Source organism: Rhamphochromis longiceps, linkage group LG16, assembly GCF_057381845.1.
Source record: "Rhamphochromis longiceps isolate RC_006_pf linkage group LG16, R_longiceps_female_GT1.1, whole genome shotgun sequence".
NCBI classification, from domain to species: Eukaryota; Metazoa; Chordata; class Actinopteri; order Cichliformes; family Cichlidae; genus Rhamphochromis; species Rhamphochromis longiceps.
In genome coordinates, this window is record NC_140572.1 from 19,039,682 (window position 1) to 19,065,294 (window position 25,613).

General features: G+C 41.1%; 2 protein-coding genes across 2 annotated transcripts; one reads left to right on the forward strand and one right to left on the reverse strand.

The window, feature by feature from the left end:
* Positions 1–710: 710 nt before the first annotated feature.
* Positions 711–25,090, forward strand: inpp4aa (inositol polyphosphate-4-phosphatase type I Aa). Its single transcript, XM_085385278.1, has 24 exons — positions 711–789; positions 9,881–10,139; positions 10,235–10,279; positions 11,860–11,978; positions 12,063–12,179; positions 12,350–12,429; positions 12,537–12,654; positions 12,979–13,069; positions 13,191–13,338; positions 16,909–17,039; positions 17,325–17,429; positions 17,536–17,644; positions 17,732–17,749; positions 17,867–18,038; positions 18,998–19,276; positions 19,368–19,515; positions 19,788–19,820; positions 20,496–20,668; positions 20,786–20,909; positions 21,306–21,573; positions 21,983–22,080; positions 22,175–22,287; positions 22,372–22,526; positions 22,615–25,090. The coding sequence occupies exons 2-24, from the start codon at positions 10,040–10,042 to the stop codon at positions 22,745–22,747; spliced, it is 2,877 nt and encodes a 958-aa protein (XP_085241404.1). The 5' UTR covers positions 711–789; positions 9,881–10,039; the 3' UTR covers positions 22,748–25,090.
* Positions 2,685–6,665, reverse strand: LOC146650944 (phospholipase A and acyltransferase 2-like). The gene is made up of 4 exons (XM_085384847.1): positions 6,535–6,665; positions 5,346–5,466; positions 4,963–5,261; positions 2,685–3,494 (listed from the first exon to the last, which is right to left on the reverse strand). Exons 1-4 carry the CDS (start codon positions 6,550–6,552, stop codon positions 3,411–3,413), a joined length of 522 nt encoding a protein of 173 aa, XP_085240973.1. The 5' UTR covers positions 6,553–6,665; the 3' UTR covers positions 2,685–3,410.
* Positions 25,091–25,613: the final 523 nt, after the last annotated feature.

Sequence of the window (25,613 nt, forward strand, 5' to 3'; positions counted from 1 at the left end):
AAGTTTCAGCTTTCACGTATAAATCACGTGTAAATGACAAATAACAAAGGTCTATGGGTGCACTCAAGCGAAAGATCACAACACCCCTCATGATTCCTTCTATTGCAAAATGTTTTTTTTCCCATAAATTAACATTTAATTGCATTATTTGATCATTAAAAAAAGAATGAATGGTGCCACCATATATATATATATATATATATATATATATATATATATATATATATATATATATATATATATATATATATATATATATATATATATCCTGCAGAGGAAACTGATTTGAATGACACCGAAGGACTCACTGAATTTAATTTAGAGGGATAGTTTAAAGATTGTTTAACGAAAACGAAAATTTTTTTGTTAGTTAATCATCAAAAACATTATTTGGCATTGTTTTGTGTACAGCTGTGAGATGCAGTTCATGGATGTCCTGACTGGCAGCAGCTTCATTTCTCAGGATGACAGTGATCTCAAGATCACTGCCAATGGAGTAAAACTGTCCCTGGATAGAAAAACACAGAGAAACTCTGACAGAACGCACAACAAAAAGGGAAAAGGCAGCCAACGTTTAAAAGAGAGCTTTGAATATCTTTTAACGAAGCCTGGAGAGAATAAATCCTGGCCGACATCTTCCCCCAGTGGACGGAGGAGGCATTACCATCTATGTAGGTATTACGTCTCTGATGTGTCAGAGGGAGTCAGGGCGAGTCTCGACTGCAGACATCGTCGATGCGCGCAGGATGCTCATCAGCATGACAAGAAACCATCGCTTTTCTCTTGAAGGTTAGACATTTGTGTTTGTTTCTAATTCCTCGTATTATTATTTCACGGTTTCTCGAGGGTTTTTGCTCCCGGATATGAAAGCTGTCTCAAAGCGAGAGCACCGCCTCGCAGCGGGATCACAATAATACGTGTTTTACAGTCGTAGCAAAAAACAAATGAATAAAATAAAATGTGTGCAGCTGATTTGTTTTAAATTTAAAGCAGTGCTAAACGAGCTGTGGGTCACAACCCGCAGCGCCGTGCTGCTGCCTCCCTCAGTGAGCATCAGCAGACATAATGACGCAATGTTTGTTATTATTTGGTAGTGTCGGTGAATGAGCATATATCCACGCTTTAAGTATGGTGTCAATGGGCCTGTCATTGGCTAAACCTTCCATAAATAGATTTGTAGTGGGAAGCTTCGGCCTGTTGTTTATTTCCACGCAGACTGCCTGCTGAATAACACCCAGCTTTCTGCTGAAGCCTGAAAGAGTGTGTATCTGATATTATGAGGTTATATGTTGGGGGCTTTTTTTTTATAATGCACTGGTTGCATCCAGTGTCATATTTACTGCTTTATGAAGCCAGAGTCCTCCCTGATGTTCCCAAGGGGCAGGGAAAGGATTAAATTTGATCTTCTGAGCCACTCTTTTCATAACAGAGCAGGCACTGGGTTCTTTGGGGATTCACTTCTGTCTGCCCTTTCTGTCCTGTGCTCATGTGTGTTTCAGAGGAGTATTTTTGATTGAACAAATCAGATTTGCCACGTTCTGCCTAGTGTGTTGAGGGAAATCCATGACTTATTCTCCCGAGAATCCATTTGGTTGAAACATAACCTAAAGCAGTTCATCTCAGTTGAGCTTCCTTTATAATTCTCAGTTCTCTGAAGAAGACTTCTTTTTCCCGCTTTCTAAATGTTCTCTTCATATATTCTCGTCTTCTTCAATCAGTTTGATCAGAGAGCATTTTACGGCTCAGCTTCCATGATTATTGGTGCATCCATGTGCACGTGGCTGTGACAGACATTTCCATATGCCAGGTAAGCTGATTGTAGACCAGATTCAAGGGAGAGCAGCGAGGCACAGGCCAGCTCTGGACTGAATCTGAATCAATAAATGGAAATGAAGAAGAACATTGAGGTTACAGAGGGACAAGGGAAAGGAAGTTGGCTTAAATAACAAAAAGAAAACAAAAACAAAAGAAAAACACAGGATTGATCACAAAGGGATGAGGAGAAGGAGGAGAAGCTGTGGAAGCGCTGCAGTGCAGCCGGTGCTGACAGCACCTGCAGGGGGTGAGCCGCCAGACCAACAAACTGGGACACATTTGTCTCCAAAGCATCCCAGTGGACTCAGGAGCTCCCGAATCTCCGCACTCTTACTACACACCATTTCACCTGCTTCCCTGCAGCATGTTCACCATGTTTGTTGCCACACTGTTCAGCTAGAAAACAGAAACAGGGTCTGTTTAGTGTGTGATTGGGGTCAGATGTCACCTTCAGGACAGCAGCTGGATTTATCCTCTTGCTCAGTTTAGGATGACGATGAAGAATTAGCTGACGCGCTGTCTGACTTCATCCCTCTGGTGCAGGACAGAAACTTGCATTCATTTTGACCATTATCATCTTCTTCAGCTGAACTCCAGTAAAACCAAATTAACATTGCAAGATTGTTGTTGTCATCAGCTTTGGTGGATGTTTGAGATCTTGGAGTGGACTTTTGCTTAATACACTGTTTCAGGTAGTTTGCTTTCAGATAAAATATGCATAAAACCACCTTTACTGACAGCAGCTATACAGCGAGGTAAGCTGCACACACTTTTAACGTCAGCATAAAATTATGTCAAAGAGAGGAAATCAGCTACTTATACACTGTGGTCATCCCTGAGACCAGAAACAACCCATTGGTGTTCTTGGGTCATTAATCCAATATATGTTTATTGGTATCAGTATTTATAACAGCTGTTAAAGGAACCTTCTTTTTTTTTCAAAGTTAAGAAAAGATGGGAGAAACACCCTTCACCACACTGAGTGTTGATGTTGCATAGTTCATCCACCAGAGGGCTCCCTGCAGCTTCTCTGTTGGAAGCAGCCTCAGAGCGTAAACGAGTAAACAAGTAAATAAATACAAATAACAAATGTTAGGTGAATTTGTTCATGTTTTGTGACTGAACAGAAAAATATATCTGATATATTATATGAGAACATCAGTAGAACATCAGTATCTACATTTTTTTTTATCACACGTTATCTTTTGGCGTTATAATCATCACGTGCTTTCAGCTTGCCGGCGTGTGGTTTGTCATGGTGAACCTTATAGCTTCAGGGCTTTTGCTCGGCCAAATTATGAATCCCAAGATTGTTTTTTTCTCTGGAGGAATTATTAAAGATATTTTGCTGAGAAAAAATATTTATCGGTTTCAACTAAGCATTTGCAAATGAATAAATAAGGGCAAAAAACAAGTAAGTTTAAACCTTGCAGTACATACTGCCAATCCCATAAGTGGCTTCATAAAAAAATAATCAGGCTAAGCTCCATAAAGGGCCAGACAAAGAGAACATGTTGGATATTTACGGTGATGTGACTCAGAAAGACCAAACCGAGGCACCGCACAAGTTCATATATGTAGAAATGAAAAGGTTTCTAATCAGTTTGCTTTGAGTTGACAATGTCTTTGAAAACTGTAGTTGCTCCTGTGCACTCTTCATTCTTGGGTTTTGCAGGGATCTAAAGAAAGAATAACCGTGTTATTAATACGATTAGCACTCATACTCACAATACTTCTACTACTGCTAATAATAATCTGACCATTTTCCTGTTAATATAAAACATATTTGGTTTTGTAAAATTTCCAGTACCGACTGATATATGAAGTGCAGTTCATAAATCAGTCCAGATGACAAAGCTGTTGATGTTCTCTCATGTTGTACGCTGCTCAAACAACTTAAAGGAAGACTTTTTAATCAGAGTACTGCATGAAGTCTGTTAACATCTGGGATACTGATCAGGTTATTTAAGTAGCAGACAGCGTTGTTAATCAGTTTCAGCTGGTTTGGTGTTAATGAAATTGACAACAGGTGCATTAAAGATGCAACAATGAGACAACATCCAAAACAGGAATGGTTTTACAGGTATACTACTGGAATTTTTCCCCTCCTCCTTATTTCTGACTGGTTTTTCACTGGTTTTTGCATTTGGCTGGGGTCAGTGTCGTTACTCATAGCATGAAGTGCTATCTGGACCCTACAGAGGTTGCATAGGTAGTCCACATCAGTATGTTTCCCAGCACAATCTCAAGAACATGGAAGAGATTCTATAAGACAGGCAGTTACTCTAGGAGAGCTAGACAGGGCTGCAGAAAGTCGTTAACCTATCAGCAGGTCTGTTGTTTGCTCCTTTGTAGAAGGAGGAACAGAATGAGAACTGCCAAAGCTACAAAGTGATGTCCAACAGGACACAGTGTGAATGCCTCTGACTAAACAATCACAATCAGACTTCATGAGGGTGATCTGAGTGCCTGACATTCACTAGTGTACCCTGTGCTCACTGCTCAGCACTGTGGAGCCACATTGGTACTTTCCATATAATACTGGCAGATCCACCACTTGTGTGCTGTGCTTTTAACAGATGAGAGAAGGGTCTGGAGAAGCTGTGGAGAACATTATACTGCCTGTAACATCGTTCAGCATGAACGGTTTAGTGGTGGGTTAGCGGTGGTCTGGGGAGGTATATTCTTGGAGCGACGCAGACCTCTAAAGGCTGGGCAACGGCACATGACTGCTATTAGGTATCGGGATAGAGTCGTTGGATCCACTGTAAAACCCTCTGCTGGTGCAGTGGGTGCTGGGTTCCTCCTGCTGCAAACAGTGTCTGGGTTCATGTGGCTAGAGAATGCAGCTAGTTCCTGGAAGGAGGTTTTGGTACCATTGATTGGCCCCCATGCTCACCTAACCTAAATCCAGTAGAGCACCTGTGGGACAATATGCTTCAGTCCATCCAACACAGTCAGGTTGCACCTCAGATTGTCCTCTGTGATGCTCTGGTCCAGATTTAGGAGGAGATCCCCCAGGAAACCGTTCATATTCTCATTAGGAGCATGTCCCAACATTATCATGCATGATTTCAAGCACATGAAGGCCAGTGTATTACCACATCTTAAATGATAATCAGAAGTTTTTTCGAGTGACGGCATTACCTGGTTGCACACAGCTTTCCCGTAGCGTATGAAAGTGGCAAAGTGCTCGCAGTTTAGAGTAAAAAGGTTATATGGAAGGGATTGATTGAGAAGGGCGTCACGGCGTAGCCTCATATCCTCAGGTGCTGAAGGTGTGAAGGCATGGCGATTGTTACTGACCAACGCATGGGCTCCATGTGGGACATTGACCTCACCAACAGGGACTCTGCGAATCTTGGTTTCTCCAAGGAGAAGGTCCCCACATACTGGCATGATTTTTTGCAGATAAGTACGAACAGTTGTCATTAGTTGCTTCTCATCTTGGAAAAAAAAAGGAAACAAGAAATGTTAGTGTTATAATTTGCCTGTTTAATGAATGCAATGAACACACATGTTTTACTCACCTGCAACCGCAAAATGGATTACATGTCCATCGTCATCATAGATGGCCCAGTGCGAATATCCGAGTGGGTAGGAAAACTCAATCAAGTCTCCAAATTTTGCAGTGGATACAATGTTATCAATCTGTGTTAATAACAGTTAATAATTAGAATAAAAGAAGCAAGTAGTGACACATCTCCACCCACTACCACTCCCCGTGTACCCAGATAACAGGTTCAGCTACATTACAGAAAGTGGCTGACACATTTGTTTTTTTAGTACAGGCAATCTGCTTGTCAGAGGTAAAACTTACCCAGTTTCAGTCAGCATCTGAATACATTTAATGTTGCAGAACTATTATACTGTATTTGTATTATTTGCCAGACAGGCTGGTTTGAGTTTTTCAGAAAATGCGGATTTTCTGGGATTTTTCCATACAGCTGTCTTTAGTGTTTACAGAGAGTGTGAGCGGTGGTTCCCTGTTTCAAAGTAGCGGTCAAAATACTTTGAACTGATAGAAAGGCAACAGCAACTCAAATACCAGCAGAGGTATGCAGAAGAGCACCTCTAAAGGCACAACACATAAAACCTTAAAGCAGATGGGCTATAGCAGCAGAAGACCGCACTGAGTAACAATCCTGTCAGCTAAGAACAAGAAACTGAGGCTAAAGTTCACAGAGACTCACTAAAACTGAGAAAGAGAAGATGGGCAAAACGTTGCCTGATTCAGTGAGTTTCAACTTTTCCTCCAACATCCGGGTATTAGGGTCACAATTTGGCATAAACAGCATGGAAGCATGGATCCATCCTCCATAAACCAACAGTTCAGGCTTCTAGTGGTGTAATGGTGTGGTGGATCTTTTCTGGCACACTTTGGACCTAAGCACCAGCTAAGCACCGTTTAAACACCACAACCAGCATGTGTACCCAACTACTGAAAATAAATCTGGAAGCTCAAATCATCTTAAACTAGTTTCATGAACATGATATTGAGTCCTCTGAACTAAATGTTACGAGATTTCAGTCAAAAGAGCATCTTTGGGATTCGGGGACACCTCATGGATGGGGAACTGTGTGACGCTATCGTGTCAACATGGACCAAAATCTCTGAGAAATGTTCCCAGCACCTTGTTGAATGGCAGGAGGAATTAAAGAATCAAAGCAGCTCTGAAGGTAAAAGTGTCCAGTCAGTATAGATAGATAGAAACCTACCTGCTGTTGATAATTCATGGCTGACTCGCAGTTATTTAGGTTTAAAATGAGAACTCCTGCAGCTCTCCCAGTCTGGTGTGTTTGCTGCGCTACTACATTCAACAATTAACTAACAATAAAGTAAAAAACAAAGCAATTTCTGTCAAGTCTCCTCCCAGTTCCACTCCCCGTCAAGTCAGTGAACAGGTTCAGCTGCATTACATCAAGTGGCTTTTCATAAATGAGCTGATCTAGCTCGAGGCGACCTGCTGAAGTTCAAACCGAGTGAAAAGGAGTGAAAAGCTACTTAAATAATGGTTTAATTAAATAATGTAACAGGATCCAAAGGAAGTCTTAGTGAAGCTTACCACCAAATTCCCACTTCATTTTGTGTGTATGGATTGTAAATTGCTAGTAAACTTTACTTGCAATTTACAATTTACTTACTTATTCTACTTCCCACTTTTCTACTATAGCTATACTATGAGCTGTGACAGATGTGACAGACATGAAGGTTTAGACTGCTGGTTGGATTTATAAACATTTTAAAAATATAACCCTGAAGTTCAGAAAATGGAACCTTCTGTGTGATATAGCAGAAATTTGTGGGGAAAAATGGGGAAAATTCACAGCATCAAATAGCATCTTTTGCCAAAACAGCAGCTGAAAAAGTAAAAACGTAAATATTTAGTAAGTGATTATCATTCATCACTTCTAATGATGATTAAGTCTTTTAATTGGATTGGAAAGTGGTTGTTTCAGCACTAGTTCCAGCCCCACATATGTGAACTGAGTGTATCTGATGACCGTCAGACAGATGAAATGAAGATGATCCTTCGCTCCCTGTGGCTTTGCATTAGATCCTCTATTGGTTTCCTAGAGAGCTTCCCACAATGCCCCAGGCAGTGGCGATTACAGCGTGCTAAATGCCAACCCCACTGTCAATGACTCCTACACAGCCTAATGAGGCAGAGCATCCATGCTGTAATTGTCATTTGTTTAGATCTCACATGAAGGTGTGAAGACAGGAATTAAACTACCACGGAGAATCACGCTGACTAAACTGTATGTGTGTGAGGTGAGTTCTAGCGCTGTGCGTGTGTGTCGCCGGGACGCCGCGTTTTCATTTGCACGTGTCGTGTGACGTCAGAGAGGATTCATGTGTAAAAATAGACTTCCTTTGCAGAGGTCTTCACACATGAATGGACAGAAACACTCACACACAGATGTTCTCCCCTCATCAGTGTAGCATCAAATAAACAGCAACACACAGAGACAGATGAACGCGTTGATACGACCCTCGTCTCTGTGTATGAGGAGGCAGTGATCGCGCTGAGCAAAGGCAGGTTGTATAGTTGTGTAAGCAAACATATACCAGAGAGGTTAACGGAGTCTGACATCTCACAGGAATTTGAAGCAGCTCATCGGACCACTTGCTAAATCCTTTTCATTTCTTTTAACATTACACGTTTGCTTCATGCATTTCTGGCATACAGTATTCCTTACCGAGGCTTTTTGCTTTCAAATCTCTTCTCCTCTGTCTTTGCTGAAAGGAGAGCACTTACTGCAGAAAACAATATTGCGACAGTGTGTCAGCTCACAGGACAAAAATAGATATAGAAACAGCTTTAATTACTTGCACACCAGAAGAGACGTGTACTCACTATGGAGAACTGTGTCAGCCCTCTTTTCTAAAATATTTTTCTAGGAAGAGGAGGTGCTGTGATTTACTGAAATATGTGCAGCGTTGATCAAAATCAGACAGTATTTTTCTGAATCCATCCCTTTTGACAAGATCCTTTGAAGTGATCCTAAACCACGACAGAGCTTCCACCGTGTTTTACAGGTAGCGGTGGACGCTCACTGTCCCTCCTCCTGCTACCAGTGAGCAGCACATGGATCAACTGAAGGCAGATGCATCTCTCAGGCCCTGTGTCATTCTTTGCTGGATTTTTTCCTGTTTCTTAAGGACATGACTTAACATTGCTTAACAAACAAAGAAATCTTCCTCTAAATATTATCAGGTACAAAGACCGGACTGAAAACGAATGAAAAAAGGTCCAAAGAAATAATTTGAAAGGCTTCCTCAAAGCCTGGTGAACAATTGCAAAGTTGAATATTAAAATAAAATCTGGATCCTTGTGAATAAACTATAAAGAAATGAGGGATGGCTTAAAAAACTTAACTTAAAATACTGACAATGCTCTATTTTTTTAACCATATGTTATTATTTTTGTGGTTTCACTGATTTCTTTAAGCATTTAGCCTGAATAAAAATTGTTTTTCAGACTGAAAGTTAAAGAAAACAGTTAACCCAAACAATAAACTTATTACTAATCATTTAAGAAAATAATTTCCAGATTAACTGATAATAAAAAATAACCCGTGAATGTAGATCCACGTCTCCAACAGATCTAGATCAGCAGTGGTTTAATCTTTTGTCTCTTTCTGTTAGTTGGAAGAAGATGAAGTCAGGGGGAGATTGTTAATGTTACACTGGAGCCAGATCTCCTCTGCTGGCACACTTGGCACAGCTTTAGTTTCCTGCTGTAGTGAATAATTTTGGCAGGTGCAGCGTCAGCAGGAAATCAACAAACCCTACGTGCTGTTTCTTTTGTATTGTCAGCCCCAGTGAAATGGTGATTGTTGTATTTGCAGTTAAACTATGAATAAAATGCTATTAGAGTGAAGTAAACAGCATTGTTGCTATTAAAACCTGATTGTATAGTGCAATTATCAGTGTACAGACCTATCACTTGATTTAGACAAGTGCATCACATCTACAAGCCAGTTTTGTGAACGTGGTTTGAGAGGTTGTGGAGATTATGAGTTTTTCTGTTACGTCTGTTTTCTATGTGAGCATTTCTGATTTTCTTTACCTGACTCCCTGTTCCTGTGTTGGTTATTAGGTTTGTCTAAAACCAGGAAAGCACGAATAGCATCAGGACGTCAATTCAGTGTGCTGCAGTGCTGTTTTTTTTCTACAGCTGTGTGAAGTCTCACTTTTTCTCTCAGAAAATGTTCTCGCCGCCTATATTAGCACGTTAACATGGGGATAAAAATATTTAGAGCAATGACACAGAGTTGCAAAACCTACAGCGCCGTTCGCCTCAGAATGAAGCATCTGTGGAAACATCATCGAGCTATTATTAGTTATTCATCCTTTAACCCTGTGAAAAAAAAGAGGAATGTAACCGGATTTTGAGCATGTGTGCTGCAAAGTGGCTTCCTTTATGTGACTAACTGCGAGCACATTGCTATTTTTCGGAGCTCAGCTGCTGTCGTGATGATGAGTTTGATGTCAGTATCAAAGAGCTGAAGATGTCCAGTTCTGTCTGATTTGCCTCGTTTTCTTTCTTTCTATCAGGTTCCGCAGTGACAAAAGTGTGACTGCTCAGATCCACACGCACACACGTCATAAGAAGGCTTACGCAAGAGTTTTGACTCTGTTCCTGCTCGACATTGTTCTGCTCTTCAGGCCTTTTTTACTCAAAAACAAAATCCTCAGCCCTGACCTGAAACCACCATGTCTGGGAAGGAGCGCAGCCCCCGCCATCGGCCATGGTCGGTCTACCGGGCTAATACGTTTGATCTCTCTGCTGAGATGATGGGGTTGGCTCTCTCAGGTAACCAAGTAACTGCTACCATGGTAACCTTACTTCATTGATAACAAAACTGTAAAGAGCTTCTGCTCATCTCTGTTTCGCTCTCTTCCCCACAGGCAGCAGTCAGGACCCAGATGAGCCCGTGCTGGAGTTCAGCGTGGGTATGTTCAGGATGTGTTTGTAGATATTGTTGCTGCACCTTACTGATGCACCAGACTGTTTATTATGTTCTACTAGAATTAATATGGTAGTGTTCAAATTATTTTATTTTGATCGATCCACAAATGCACGAGCATTTATGCAGCTAATGCTTGATATCAGAGTCCCTGTAGAAGCAAGACTCACCACTCAGCAGCCATCTTGGAGACACCCATAAGCACTTCATTTGGCAGTTAATTTAATTAGTCACAGCACAATAAAAATCCCCACAATAAGGAAATATTGAAACTTTTTTTAACTCTTAAACCACATATCATCTTCCACTGCTGTCTCTGGATTTTGTCTCTGTTGATGTTCCTTAATCCTCTAAAGCATATTAACAAGTCACAGTGCTGCCAACACTCCAAAACCAAAAACTCATTTATGCATCATATGTCTGCAGCTATCTGAAGTCCACAGCTGGTTAACTCTTCTCGAATGCACTGTTTGGGTGTTTCAAAATGATTCCTTTGACATAGGGATGCATCATCCTACAAAGCTACACTAATCTGTCATTAAAACTTTGGAGTAAGGTGCTGCTTATCCTCAACTCTGTGCAGCATTTAAGCATTTTTTTTTAGATTGTCCCACTGCTCAGCATAAATTGCTAGATGCAGTGAGGCAGACATAGACAAAAAACAAACCTTTATTTAGGATGATTTGAGAGGCCAGAATTACAAAGTCTGCAAGATGGTGAGGAAGCTGAAACCCAGAGTTAAGATAACAAGATACAGGTGAACATCATCATAGACAATGAGATAGACGAGGAAGTTAAATGAAATAAAGTTAAACACGGGACACTAGAGACAAGTATCAAAATAAAACAGGAAGTGAAACATAGACACATGAATGAACTTAAAATAGTGGAGTTGACACAGAATGGTACAGGAAAATACTGAGGAGCAGTATTAAACTGAAACTATGAACCAAAGATTTAATACACATGAAAGTCAAGGTGAAAAATGATAAACAACAAGGAGGAGAACATCTTGAATAAGAACTCTATATCCAAAATAGTATCTTTGTTTTTTTGCAGTGAGTTTTCAGCTCACTGTTTTCAGTGAACGCTGATAGTCAGCTAGTTAGTGAACATTTAAGAGCGTTTCGCATCTGAAGAGCCAGAAAGTTCCCTAATAAGCAGTAAGAGAGCAAAAAATAAGACAGAGAGAGAAATGAGGCCAGAAACAGAAACTAAGGGGATAATAGTTCAGCAGTTTTAAAAAAATATTTTGCCTCACTACCATTAACTGGCTAAAAATGTTTAAATATTCTACTTTAAAACATGATGATTTGACTGCGATGCTGTGTTTTTGTTTTTTCATTCTCAGTCAGTTTAAGAAAAACTCATAAACATGATGTGTCCCCATAATTACTGGCTCCTATTTATTTTTTATCCACTAAAGAATTACTCAACAGCTGCTGCTTGTCAAGTACTAACTACTCCAACATACTATATTTAAATCCTCCCATTGCTACAGATTACAGACCATCCCACTGTTAAATCCCCCAGTTTGTAATCGCCTGTGTTTAAATGTCCCTGCAGCCTGCAGTGAGCTGGTGACTCCTGCACTGGACCGTAAGCCGACCAGCTTTGTGGCCGTCAGCTGCACCACTCCGCCCCAGGCCTTCTGGACTAAACACGCTCAGACTGAAATCATAGAGGTATGCTACCTTCTACCTCACTGTCACTTCCTGCCTGCCGTTGGATGCTTACACAGCCTTTTCCCCTCGTCTCTCTGTCTTCAGGGCACCAGTAACCCCATCTTCCTGAGCAGTATAGCTTTCTTTCAGGACTCTCTGATCACTCAGCAGACGCAGGTCAAGCTTTCAGTCTACGACGTAAAGGACCGCTCACAGGGCACGGTAACCCCCCCCACCCCCGCCAAGACAATTTCTTACAAAGTCAATAAACTGTCTTTAGATTTTCCATTGCAAAAGTAAATAATGCTCTTCTTTAACAAATCCTTCGTAGTTGATGCTCATCTGGGTAGAACCCTCTAAATCCTTTCGGTTTGTGTGTTTTTATGTGACAGATGTACATGCTCGGCTCTGCCATGTTCTCCGTGAAGGAGCTGCTGCAGGACAAGCACCACAGACTGCACCTGACTCTCAGGTAAGAGGCACGCAGAGCACAATGTGACTTTTCTGTGTTACGAACTGCAGGTCGCATTTGGGTTTTTGGGGACGTTGCACTCACTTGGTTATCGCTTGATTTGTCAGGTCAGCGGAGAACGAGCGCGTGGGCAACATCACTGTCATTGCCTGGCAGATAGAGGAGAAACGTGAGCAGAGAGCTCCTGTCGCAAGATTACAGAGGGGGGATACTGTTAATGGAAGGGTAGGAATTCACAAAAATGACTTTCGAATGAGACTTTGTTTTATAGTTTGTGGCAATATTTGAAATTAAAGTATGAAAATGTATTATTTTTTGTTAATTGATACATTGAGACAATTTCCTGTTTTACTTTTAATTTTTTCCTGATGTCAAAGTACATGAAACATACCAGGAATAACAGCCACGGGCTTGTGAATGTGCTTGAATTCATTAAAACAATATAAAACAATTTTATTGAACTTCCTGCTTTTTCTGACTTTTTTGGTAATGTAAAGGTCAGCAGCACATCCTTCTTTATGCAAACATTGTTGTTTATGTGTGCATCAGATGGTTCTGCCTGTGGATGAAAGCCTAACTGAATCCATGGGCATCAAATCCAAGTCGTCCTCTTTGTGTAAAGATCCGCTGCTGAAGGCTGGTGAGTGAACTCTTATGTGAGCTGTTGCTACTCCGAGTTATGGGAAAGTTTCACAACCAGTAACATGTAGTTTGCTGGCAGTAACAATGGCAGTGCTCATTTATATTTTTCCTTGTTTTAGTGTTTGGCGGCGTCATGTCACGGACGTACCGTTTCCCCACTACGGATGGTAACCACCTGCGGATCCTGGAGCAGATGGCAGAGAGCGTCCTCTCGCTGCATATTCCTCGACAGTATGTCAAACTGCTGCTGGAGGAGGATGCTGTCAGGTATAATGTGAAAGATGTGTTGATGCTTTTTGAAGTGATGTCAACGTCTAATAAATGCGAACCTTTTAAGAAAGCGTTCTCTGCGTGCTACCATAGACTGTATATAAAAGATGGACGTGGTTCCGTATTGTCGCCAGTTGGTTTGTGGATTTTGAAGCCTCTGGTTTAGTTTTTACCTTCTTGGCATTTTGAAGCTGTAAGTGATCACATTTGGATAGGAGGCTGGATCGCTAAGCTATCAGGTGAAACTAGCATGTTTGGTTGGCACATGCTTCTTGTTTGTACAGTTAGCTTTTACATTTTAAATACTCCACAACTTCACAAACACATGTAGGAGCAGAGATTCAAATTAGCTTAGGTGATGCCTAGTAAGCAGATGTTTTGCCATCCATCTGTGTACCCACGCATTGATCAGTGAATGATTTTAAGCCAGTTTATTGGTTTCAGTGTCTTTGTTTGCAATGAATCATTTTGTTCATGGACTGAGAAGATTCTTGATTGGTTTAGTTTGTCTCCCAATATCCTCAGTCTTAGAGGCTATTTCTTTGTTAATGCCTCCTAGCAACATTGTTAGGTGACGGCTGTGTGCAAACAGGAATAGGACCCAAGATGCAGACTCCGGAGACAAACGTAAACCAAAACAGCTTTAATGCTGAACGCAAACATAACATAACTGGGAAAAACTGAAAATAAACTAACACCGGTGGACTGGCAAAACACACAGCAAAATAAACGGTAGATCGCGACACAGACACAGAGAAACACAGGGCTTAAATACACAGAGGGAGCAATCAGGGAATGAGTAACAGGAGGGAAACACAGCTGGGACAAATCAGAACTGACGAGACCAAAGAAGCGTAAACTGAACACACTGAGATAAGACACAGACCTTCAAAGTAAAACAGGAAACACATAACACAGACTCACATGCAGGCACTACAGAGGGAACAGAGACGTGGGACCAGGGCAGACACAAACACTGACTGGATGTGGGGATACAGCAGACAGGGAAGACAGCAACTATGGAACACAGACAGAAAACCAGAACACTAAAACTCTAACCAACCCCACCCAGAGAACCTAAACTAAGAATGATCCTAAAACCCATAAAGCAAAGCTAGAATATAATGAAATAACAAAATCAAAGAACCAAAAACACAAAACACTGGGTCAACGACCCAGGGACCCTAACAAACATAAGCAGCTTCTTTCTTTCTTTCTCCCAGCTGATCTCTTTTCTGGTGAGCTGCTGCCTCAAAGCAGCATTTTCTGCGGCCACCTCCTGGTTTTCCTTCTTTGAGTCTAGAAGGGCTTGTTGCAGGCTGTGCAGCATGCTGTTGGGAGCATGTGCGTGTTGCTGGGCAGCAAAATCCGGCTCATTTGTTTCAAGTGACTGAAAAACACAAAGTATACATGTGACAGGTAAAAATACTGACCCATCCCAATGCTGTAAACACTCAAAAATATAGGTCTTAACTCACACAACTGAACCGTTTTAGCTGTTTCAGTAAATACAGTCACTCAACACTGAGAACAAATATTAGCAAGCATCTGTATAATAGTCACAAGGTTGTGTCATACAAACTGTAGGTAAATAAAAAGGCATTCAGGCCTGAGATGATGCAATAAACTGTTACTTCGCCTGTTGCATTGTCGCTTTTCTCCATATTGGCTAAACACAGACAGTGTAGACCTGCTGAAGTCAGAGTACTGCTTCAGTGTTTCTCCTGGTTATTTTCTTCAGTCTTATTTCTGTAATTGTTCAAATGGTTTGATTCTGGTTTGGACTTCAGACTGTAATTGATGGAATTCTTCACAATTTTACATCAAAATGTTATTATGTCCTGTTTGATTGAGGGGATCAAAGTGCTGTAGTTGTCGTAGCAACCCAGTTTGTTTGCTCTGTGTAAGAAAAACTTAAACTTGTACAAGTAAGTTAATGTAATTTATTTTTTTTAATGGTCATATTATGTAGCCAGCAGTACCTAAAGCTATGTAGCGGACACAATCGTCTGCACATATAAAATGTAATCATCCACACAAAATAAATTCTGCACGTCTGAATGCTGTAAGTAGTGATTTGGCTTCAGCTTTATGAATTTATATGAATACATCTCTTTTTATCCCCCTTCTCTAAAAATGCAGTAATTTGATGCTGAAGTCAAAGCAGTCTTTTAAGATCACAGTTTGTTTAGGTCATAAATATTAAGACATGAAACAAAGCTATTTAATACAGACACTTGGGGGGGAAAAATCTGATAGATTCCAGTTTGTGCATGTAAACAGGTAGTTTTCTTTTCATCTGATACAGGTTTCCCTTGGGCAGTGTTATTAGAAAACATTGCACACATTTTGCAGATGATACACAGTAATATGTAAGTATCATCTATGATATGCAGATAATGCAGTAGCCAGTCGATGCAAATCACTTATTTAACTACAGGCATGTCTTAAAGACATAAATGCATCCTGTGATTTTCTTCTGCTAAATTCAGACAAGAATGACGTGATTGTACTCGACCCTAAAGAGTCAGAAAGATGGCGTCTAACTAGATACTTACTCTGGATGACATTACCCTGACCTTCAGTAACACTGTAAGAAATCCTGAAGTTATTTTTATATATCAGGATTTGCCCTTCATTGCACACATTGCACAAATATACAGGGCTGCTTTCTTTCACCTATGCAATGCTGCTAAAATTAGAAACATCCTTTCTCAGAGTGATGCAGCAAGAGTACTGACAGGGATGAGAGATCGTATTTCTCCTATATTTGCTTCTCTTCGTTGGCTCCTTCTAAACCGACGACTGAATTTAAAGTCCTTCTCCTCACAAGGTCATCCCTTAGTTATACTGCTGTATCCTCAGACTGCTGCAAGACTCCCCATATGTTAATATGCCACTGCTGTATCCTCTCTTTGTTTCTTTCCCCTCAACCCCAACTGGTGACGTGACAGCAGATGGCTTCTACTCCCTGACCCTGGTTTTGTTGGAGGTTTCTTCCTGTTAAAAGGGGATTTGATTGTTGGGGGTTTTCTCTCTGATACTGTAGGATCCGGGGTACTTGTGTTTGAGCCAATAAAGGTGACACAGGTCATCCCATATAAATTAGTCCATGTAAATTACTAATTACTGTAATTTATTTATTTGTGGTGTTATTTGCTCCTTTAACTTTGCATTCTTATTGTGTTTTTGTTAGATTTGTGAAGCTCTTCTAGATGCATCTTACTTTTTTTTTTTTTTTTACAACCTTTTTCCCTGTCAAGAAATGACACTTATGAGGAATCTAACCAAGCGTGTACTTTTCACAGATTGTTTCGATTAAATAATAACTGCTTGAGGGTAAAACGCTGCTTAGTACTCCGAACCCCAAAAATGGCAAAGGTTAGAGAAAATGGTTTGAAGAGATATCCGCAGGCTTTCCCTTAATGGTTGACTTTAATGTCTGTAACTGCTTTACTGTTATGTTCATTTGCTCGTTCAGTTTATAACTGAATGAGCAGCACAAAACGCACTCTGTGAGCTGCTCCGTGCGTCAGCTGGATGCACTGATTGTTACTGCATGTGCAGGGTGTGCGAGCTGGAAGAACTGGGTGAGCTGTCTCCATGCTGGGAGAACCTCAGGAGGCAGATCATTACTCAGTACCAGACCATCATCCTCACCTACCAGGAGACCATAAGTGACCTGCATGAATATAAGGGTTAGTTCCATAATATACATTGTAAAGGGCCATCACACTGATTTTAAATGTCAAAATTAGTCTTGCACAATGTGACCAAAATGTATTGTTTTACAATTGGGGATGTTTCCTGATGTCAGGAAGTAAACAGCATTAACTCCCCTAATAAGATAAATGTTACAACATTGAAAATATAGCCTTTCTGACATCATGTACAGCTGTTAGCGGATTTTAATCATTATTTTCTCCATCTTCCTTACACAGAATCACAAACAACTGCTTTTTCTCATTTCTGCTGCCCCACAGGTCCGTCATTTAAGTCTAGCACCTTGAAAGCTGAGAGGAAGTTGGAGTTCATCCCCACTAACCTACATATCCAGAGGATGAGAGTACAGGGAGAGTCTGGTTACGGTACGAATTTGTCCACAAATGTTTAATGCATGCTTTCTGTAACTTAATATTCACGTTTTTCATGGATTTCCTCCCTTCTTAATTTTATTTTCTAACCTTTAATCAGACCGGACGTACGACGTAGTAACTATTGGTGCGCCTGCAGCACATCATCAAGGCTTTAAAGGCTGCGGTCTCCGAAAGCTGCTGCACAAGCTCGAAGAAGCCAGGAAACAGTGAGTTGTTTGAAGCTTGCGTGAGGATTTGGTGGTTGTTTTTCATTTGAAGTTTATAACAAACCTTTTTTTTTTTAATTCAATCAGAACCCATGGAGAGGAGGGGTAAGGTTCTCTAAATCCTATTACAAGCTTTAAAAGTGGATAAAACCAAACCACACTTGTTTCTCAAGTAACCTCTTTTTCTTTCTTGCACACGCATCAATGCACACCTGGCTCCAGCTCTAAAGCAATGGCATACCAGCCTCAGGATGTTGTAAAAGCAAAGGAGCTGATTGGTCAGATTAACACTCTTAAGACACAAGTGTGTTACTACACTGAACGTCTGTCCCGAGCTGCCAAGGAGCGCTCAGCCAATGCTTTGGAGAGAACTCTGGCCATCCTAACAGAGAAGGTAAGACTGAACTGCAGGGATACTTAATATGTACAGTACTGTGCAAAAGTCTTAAGCCACCATATAATCATATAAGATTTTCAAAAGTGCTATTTTATGCCTGTCAAACAGTGTTATATTTGGCATATTGAAAAATTTAACAAAAGTAATGGAAAGAAATTATGTGTTTTGTGATTAGTGCCTAAATTTGCGAATTAGAATCAGCTCTTCAGTTTTATGTTATATGTAAACACAACACTGGTTCATCCCTTGATTTATGTTCCTTTTTTGTGCTTGAATGATTAATAGGTCAGTGTTAATGGGCTTAACAACCAAAAACACATTCATCTGTCAACAGTCAGGTACAAGGACTGGACTGAAAGTCTCCAAAGAAATACTTTGAAAGACTTTCAGAAAGCCTGGAGAACTATTTTTGAAGACCAGTTAATAAAAATTGCAACATCAAGATAAAAAGGTCATTAGAGTTAAAGATTCATTAGAATTAAAAGAAAATACAGGAAAGGATTCTAAAAACCTGACAAACTAACAAGGACTGAGGGAACTCACACAGATTAAATCCACACCAAGCAGAGAAAAGCACAGAGTAAAAACATAAAAGGTGACGTAAAGAAAAAACCTTCAAAATAAAACAGGAAGTGACTGGAAGAGACACACAGGAGAGGGCACTGAAACCACAGAGAAATGAAAAAATAATAAATGAATGATGTTGCAGATTACAGCCAGTGCACTAGCACTATATATCACGACAATGCTGACAGCACTGTGACTGCCAGGCAACCTCTGACTCACACAAACACAGACTGACCAGGATGAAAAATTAATTCAGTTTCATTTTATTACCTTTAAGAGCCAGTTAATGAATGTTAATGTGTTAACGTGCTTTCATGTAATGTCTGTAGTGTAACATTTCTCAGTATAACTTATCCGTCTCCGTCTGTCCTGCACCGCTGCTCCTGTAGACTCGTCAGCTCGTGACCGTGTGCGACTCCAAGCTGCTGTCCACAGCCATCGTGGCTCTGGCAGCAGCCCGCCCAGAGTTCTCTCAGCAAAGCACCCCGTCGCCATCCTCCTCCCTCTCACCCTCCTCTCGCTCTCCGTCCCGCTCCCCCTCTCGTCACCCCACCTCGCCCTCTCGTGCTACCACCTCACCCTCTCGCCACACAGCTCCTCTGGAGGGCAGTGAAGGGACTAAAAACAAGCGCGCTTCCATGCAGGCAGATTTGCATGAAGAGGAGTGGGTAAGAGAGGAGTCCATCTGCCACTTTTGGTTAATAATGTTTTTTATATGCATGTATATATGTTTGATTTGATTGATGGTTATTTGTGCAGGAGAAGATTTGGCTAAACGTGGATAAAAGCTTGGAGTGTGTGATCCAGAGAGTGGACAGGCTGCTGCAGCGGGACAAACTCCAGAGTGACAGCAGCTCTGAGGACGTCTTCCTGCTCGCCAGTGACGAGCCGGGTAACGCTAAGAAAGGTAAACGCACGTAGACAAGATTTTTGCATGAATCCACGTACTGAGTGAGCTCAGCCGTCTAATACGAACAAAGGTACAGGTATAAACTTTCAGGAGTCTCCAGACGTCATCATCATTATCATCCCTCTCAACTATCCTGAAGCAGACCCTGGCATGCTGTCTCAGTCATGTTAATCATCTCTATTGTTTAACAGCTGAAATAAATCTTTAAGATACAAGTCCAAGTGGAAATCTGTCCGTATCCAAACATTTTTATGTTCTCTCATTTGCAGAAAGCAGCCCAGAGGTTGAAAAGTCATCCCCAGGTAGGAGCACTGTTTCCTTTACGAACAGTAGGTACATGAAAAAGTATCACAGTGCAAGAACCGATGATTAAAAAGAGGCAGAGTAGATTAAAAAACACACACAACTGTAATTAGAAGGAAAAAGACATCACATGTAATGTCACATGTAAGCAGATCTTTAAAAGAGGAGGCAAAAACACGGTGTCTTCAACATTCTCAGTCTCAACTTTGGAACAGCCAGGAGGGCTGCAGGACCTGAGGCTGCTAACTGGTTAAATAAAATGTTTCTGCTACATAGCCTGGGCCCAGATCTAGACCTGCTTTGAGAGTGATCAGTATTAAATTAAATGATAAAAGCCTATAGTGAGACTGTGGAGAGAGCCAGGATAGCAGCGATGTGATAGTTTCTGCAAAAAGCAGCAACATCTGATAGAATCAGGAGAGATCTCTCACTTTTACACTGATGTTTGACTGATGCAGGCAAAAAAAAAAAATTTTCTCTGTAATTCTTTTGTTCGTCCTCCAAATTATTGCTATTTTTAAATAAACCATAAAAAAGAAAGATGTTTAATGAAAACTGCACAAATCATTTTAAATTTGCAGACACTGTGGGGTTGTGTGTATAGCTATTACTTCAGCCATTTGTTCAGGCTATTTCAGGATTTCTGATAGAAATGTCCTCTCAAATCCCTGCAGGTGAGTGGAGCGACGCCCTGTATCCTCTCCTCACCACGCTGACAGATTGCGTGTCTCTGATGAGCGACAAAGCCAAGAAAGCCATGGTGTTTCTGCTGATGCAGGACAGCGCCCCCACCATCGCCATGAGCCTCACCCTGCAGTACCGCCGCGACGTCGTCTTCTGCCAGACGGTCTGCCGCTAACTGCTATGACTGTTACATGTACAGTGCATGAAACCCGTGCACGTGTAGGCTTGGACGTTTGTCCTTACTCAACGATTGTGATGATGTGATGTGTGCCGTTTACAGCTCACCGCTCTGATCTGCGGCTTCATTTTGAAGCTGAGGAACTGCCTCTGTGACTCAGGCTTCCTCAGGCAGCTGCACACCATCGGCCTGCTGGTGCAGTATGAGGGCCTGCTCAGCACTTATGGTAACTTTGTTTGTGCATGTTTGTGTATATAGAAATATGTAAAATCACAAAAGACTGTGTGCATCTTCCACTAATGATCTCCATGAAATTACACAGAAAATATTAGTATTATTTTTAGTAAAATTATTTTTAAAGCATTGCATTTCAAATAATAATAAGAATGAAAAAACTATAATTTCTATAGTATAATTTTTTTAAAGGTAGTAGTTGACTTAGGATCTGTTTAAAGGTACAAAAATTCAAAAGCTGCTGAAAAACTAATATAAAACTGGTTACAAAGCTTCCTTTAGCAAACTAAGTTTTGTGGTTTTTAATGTCTTTTAATATTAAAAGTCAATCAGAATTGACTCCCTGTCCATGCCCTGATTTTGTTCTTCCTTTGCCACATAAATGAAGGCGAGGAGCTGGCCATGTTGGAGGACATGAGCGTCGGAGTGATGGACCTGAGAAATGTCACCTTTAAAGTTACCCAGGCAACTTCTGGTTTCAGCCCCGACATGCTGCCGGTAATTACGGGGAACAGGAGCGGCTTTAACGTCAGGGTCCCGATGCCCGGGGCGATGTTTGACATGCTGCCACGAGAGATCCAAAACGGGATGCTGCTGCGAGTTCAGCCCGTCCTGTTCAACGTTGGCATTAACGAACAGCAGACTCTGGCTGAGAAGTGAGTCACTGAGACTAGAGGGCAGGAAAGGTAGAAAGAGATACCCATGCCAAGCTTGATAGGTCAGTCGCAAAAAGGCCAGTGAGCAGCACATTCGGCTTTAAAGCATATTTTTAAACCTCTGGCTGAATGAGGCTTGTTCACTGCATGGTCACTGCATAAATGTTCTCTCTTGCAAGACAACAAATTTAGATTTTTCTTAAAAAATGACTGTAAAGACGAGATTTTAAGTTACTAACTTTTAAAAACTGGGTTGATACATATGTGCGCTCGTTTTTATTGATGTTGCATTAAACTTTGAATGGCTGTGCTGGAAGTGAACCTCCTTCAGTACAGAAAAGCCAGACAGCAGCAGGCTATGTGTTATATTAATGAAAACTTTTAACTCTTAAATCATGCGTGTGTGCAGGTTCGGAGACACATCGCTGCAAGATGTCATCAACATGGAAAGCATGACTCGCCTCAGCTCGTACTACGACCAGTTTAAAGAGGTCCTTCCAGAAGACTGTGAGTGAAATACATAATTTATTAGTGAGAAAAGTGTATTTTCCCCCCTTTTTTTTGTTCTTTGCTCACCACTCGTCCTCTGTCATCTCCTCAGGTCTCCCTCGCTCTCGTAGTACCACCAGCGTGCCCGAGCTGCTCAAACTGCTGAGCCAGAACGTGAACACCAAGAAGAACAAGAACGTGGAGATCCTGTGGCAAGCAGCTGAGGTAGACTCACTGCCTCTAATTCTAGCCCCTGAAGCGTAAAAGCTCTGTCTCCTTCTTCTAATCTCTTCCTCCGAATCCCCAAAGGTGTGTCGCCGCTTGAACGGAGTGCGTTTTACCAGCTGTAAGAGCGCTAAGGACCGCACAGCCATGTCTGTGACCCTGGAACAGTGTCAGATCCTGCAGCAGGAGCACGCCCTGGCCCCACAGGTCTTCTATCAGGCCTTGGACTGTATGCGCAGGTCAGTATCTACACCTAAAACACACTGGAAAAATAGTAATTTGCCAAAAAAGGGAAAAGAAAAAAAAAGTGTGACTTCTGTCTCACAGCGAGGGCTGCAGGAGAGAGAACACCATGAAGAATGTGGGATGTCGTAAATATGCCTTTAACGCCCTCCAGCTTAAGGCCTTTCCCAAACAATACCGCCCTCCAGAGGGGACATATGGGAAGGTCGAAACCTAAGTGGACTCTGCTATTTGGCAGAAACCAAAAGACTGTAAGGGGATGAAGAAGATGGCGCCACACAAACAAAAGCACCAACACAAACTGGAACAGCAGCCCTTTGTTCTGTGCTTAGTCATTGTTAAGATAATAAATGTCCAAGTGCCAGTGCTCACTGTAGATCATTTTCTAGCAGACTCCCCTCTCCTCTCAGTAGTATTAGATTCAAACACTTTTCACACATACTTCACAGCCACAGTCGGCGTTCTGTGTTACTTCGTAGCCAGTGTGCAGACAGTGTTTGCTGCTGTACCAGTTGTAGCATCGGGAAGCGTACAGTCTCTCTGGATTTATTTTAAGGAGACGTGCAAAAGCCTTTAGTTTTAGAAGAAAAAAGATGTGGCACACAGATGTATTTGTACTCAGCAGAGCAGCTTTTGTTGACGCTATCACACCATCAGTTAAGAAGTGAGACTGCTGATTATCTACAAAACATAAAACGCATTGAGCCCTTTTCAGACATTGGATTCCCACTGGCTTTACCTAGTGTGTCATTGACGCAAAAGTCATTTTACTTTTCATGTTCATCACATAAATCACTTCTTTCGGTTGGTCCCTTATCCCAAAGGGTTCACCACAGCAGGTAGCTCTGGATGTATGATCTGTTTTCTTTCCTGACTCAATTCCAAAGAGGAGTTTGTATCACCAGCTGGATGTGAATCTGAAACATTTTGCTTGGCAAGCACACATGTGTAAACCACCACACTAACAGAGCCTCAGACATACTGTGGGGGTAATAATCATTTGATCCCTTGCTCAATGGAGAGAGACAGAATATGAACCAAAAATCCAGAAAAAAACTCATAAAAAATTATAAATTGATTTGCATGGCAGAGCTTGTGTACCAGTGTGGAGATGCTGCTGTGGTGTTTTAGGTTGTCAGCTGAAAGGAGATATCTTCTTTTCTGAAGTCACTGTTGTGAACCAAAGCCTAAAACAACTGAAGTCTGCTGATTTCTGGATTCTGTCTTGGCTATTTCTTAGGCAGGAAGCCTAAGGTTCAGATGTTGCCAGACTGTAAGGAGTGCATGTCTGAAAGGGGCATTAAATTTATGTGCATATTGATCTGTGCCTCACCACAAACACAGCATGTGTAGTTCACGTCAAGCCAAGCCTAAAGCACTGAGGTACAATATAAATCCACTACGTAAAACAATTTCCATCTCATAGATTTTTGTCCTCTGTCCTACTTATTTTGGCAAATGACAGGGAATAATATGGGAACAGATATTAAGGTTTGTTCTTTTTGATCAACATATAAAGACAAGTTTAAAAGACAAGAGAAGCTAGCAAGATGTCACGGGATGCTAATGACCTATCTCCTGCTGTTAACTTTAAATCCACTCTAGGCAACATACAGGTCAATAAAGTTCATCAGAGCAAGCGTAGTCACTTGTTAGAGATGTTTCTCTGGAGATAAGCTGCTCAGCAGAATCTGCAGGAGTTGTTAAAATCAAAGAGCTTATTTTGTTTATTTTCCTTAAGCAGCCATCTCTTTGTCTTTCTACAAACACGTGAATATTCTGCACCACATCACTCCAATACAAGCACAGTTCTTTGACGAGTACGGCATATATCTGACACGACTCTGGCATTTTTATTGAAATGATGTCTTACCTAACTTCTGATGTTCTTCTGATGCTACACTGGAAGCATTAAAGGAGAACTTGTGGACAAATGGTGGGCTTCAGAGTGGTCCATCACTTTATTCCACAACTCTAACATGTCTAAGGAAACATTTCTGCAGGATCATATGCAGCGCTATGGTGGTTTGAGAGCCCTTCAAACTTGAAAAGGTTTTTATTGATTAAAGCAATGTGTGTCTTGGTTTTTCTCAGTTCTCTGAAAAATTATGCAGAAGTTCTTGATTAGAATCAGAAATCTTATTCGTTTTGCCTGCATGAAAAGATCTTCAGCTATATGTTATTGCAGCTGTACACCTCTGCAGTGATGTATGGGATATATGCAGTTTTGACTATCAATGAGAAGTTGATAAAGGTTTTTAGACTCAAGTGAAATAATGCATATTGCATTATTGTGATAACGAACACCTCTTTTGTTTTCTGTTTATTAGCTGTTTGCTTAAATTCTATAATGTGCAATACTTGCAGAGAAAGGGGTTTTATTTTGACCATGTTATTTATGTTCACATGGCTGGTGCTGCCAAATGCTGTTCTAGTTTCATCCATTGTTATCGAGTAAGTTATGACTTTGATCTGACCAGTTGTATGTGCAAACAGGATGAACAGGTACCAGCGACCTGCACACCACAAAGGTATGAACTGAAGCTGGATAATGAATAAAGGCTTGTCAATGGCAAAGTGGTGTGTCTGTGAATTATGCATTATGGTTAATTTATGGTACGGTGACATGTTGGTGCAGTGGTTAGCACTGTTGCCTGCTCCTGTGCCTGGGTGAGTTCTTTCTTGGTCCTCCCACAGTCAAAAGACATCCATTAAAATCCATTAAAAATTGATAGAAAACTCATATGAAGAAAAAGAGGTCTTTTGCTTTAACCAGCCTACATCAGTTTACTTCAAACAGCCAGCCAAATTTACTGTATGAAGCAACCTAGTTTCACCTATAGTCAAAAACAAAGGACAAGGTGACTGAGCTAATTTGGGACACTGGGGTAAAACAGGCACTTAAACAGGGAACAGTGGAGCTGGCACTAAGTAAAATGAATGTAAAAGCATTGGAGGTGGGACAAGGGTCAGAGGGAAGGCATATTTAATATACAGGAAAAATGGGGCAAAGAAAAGCAACTGGATGAGATAGAAAGGGAGAAATTAAATTCTCAAGACTCTGATGAAGTCAAATGATGATA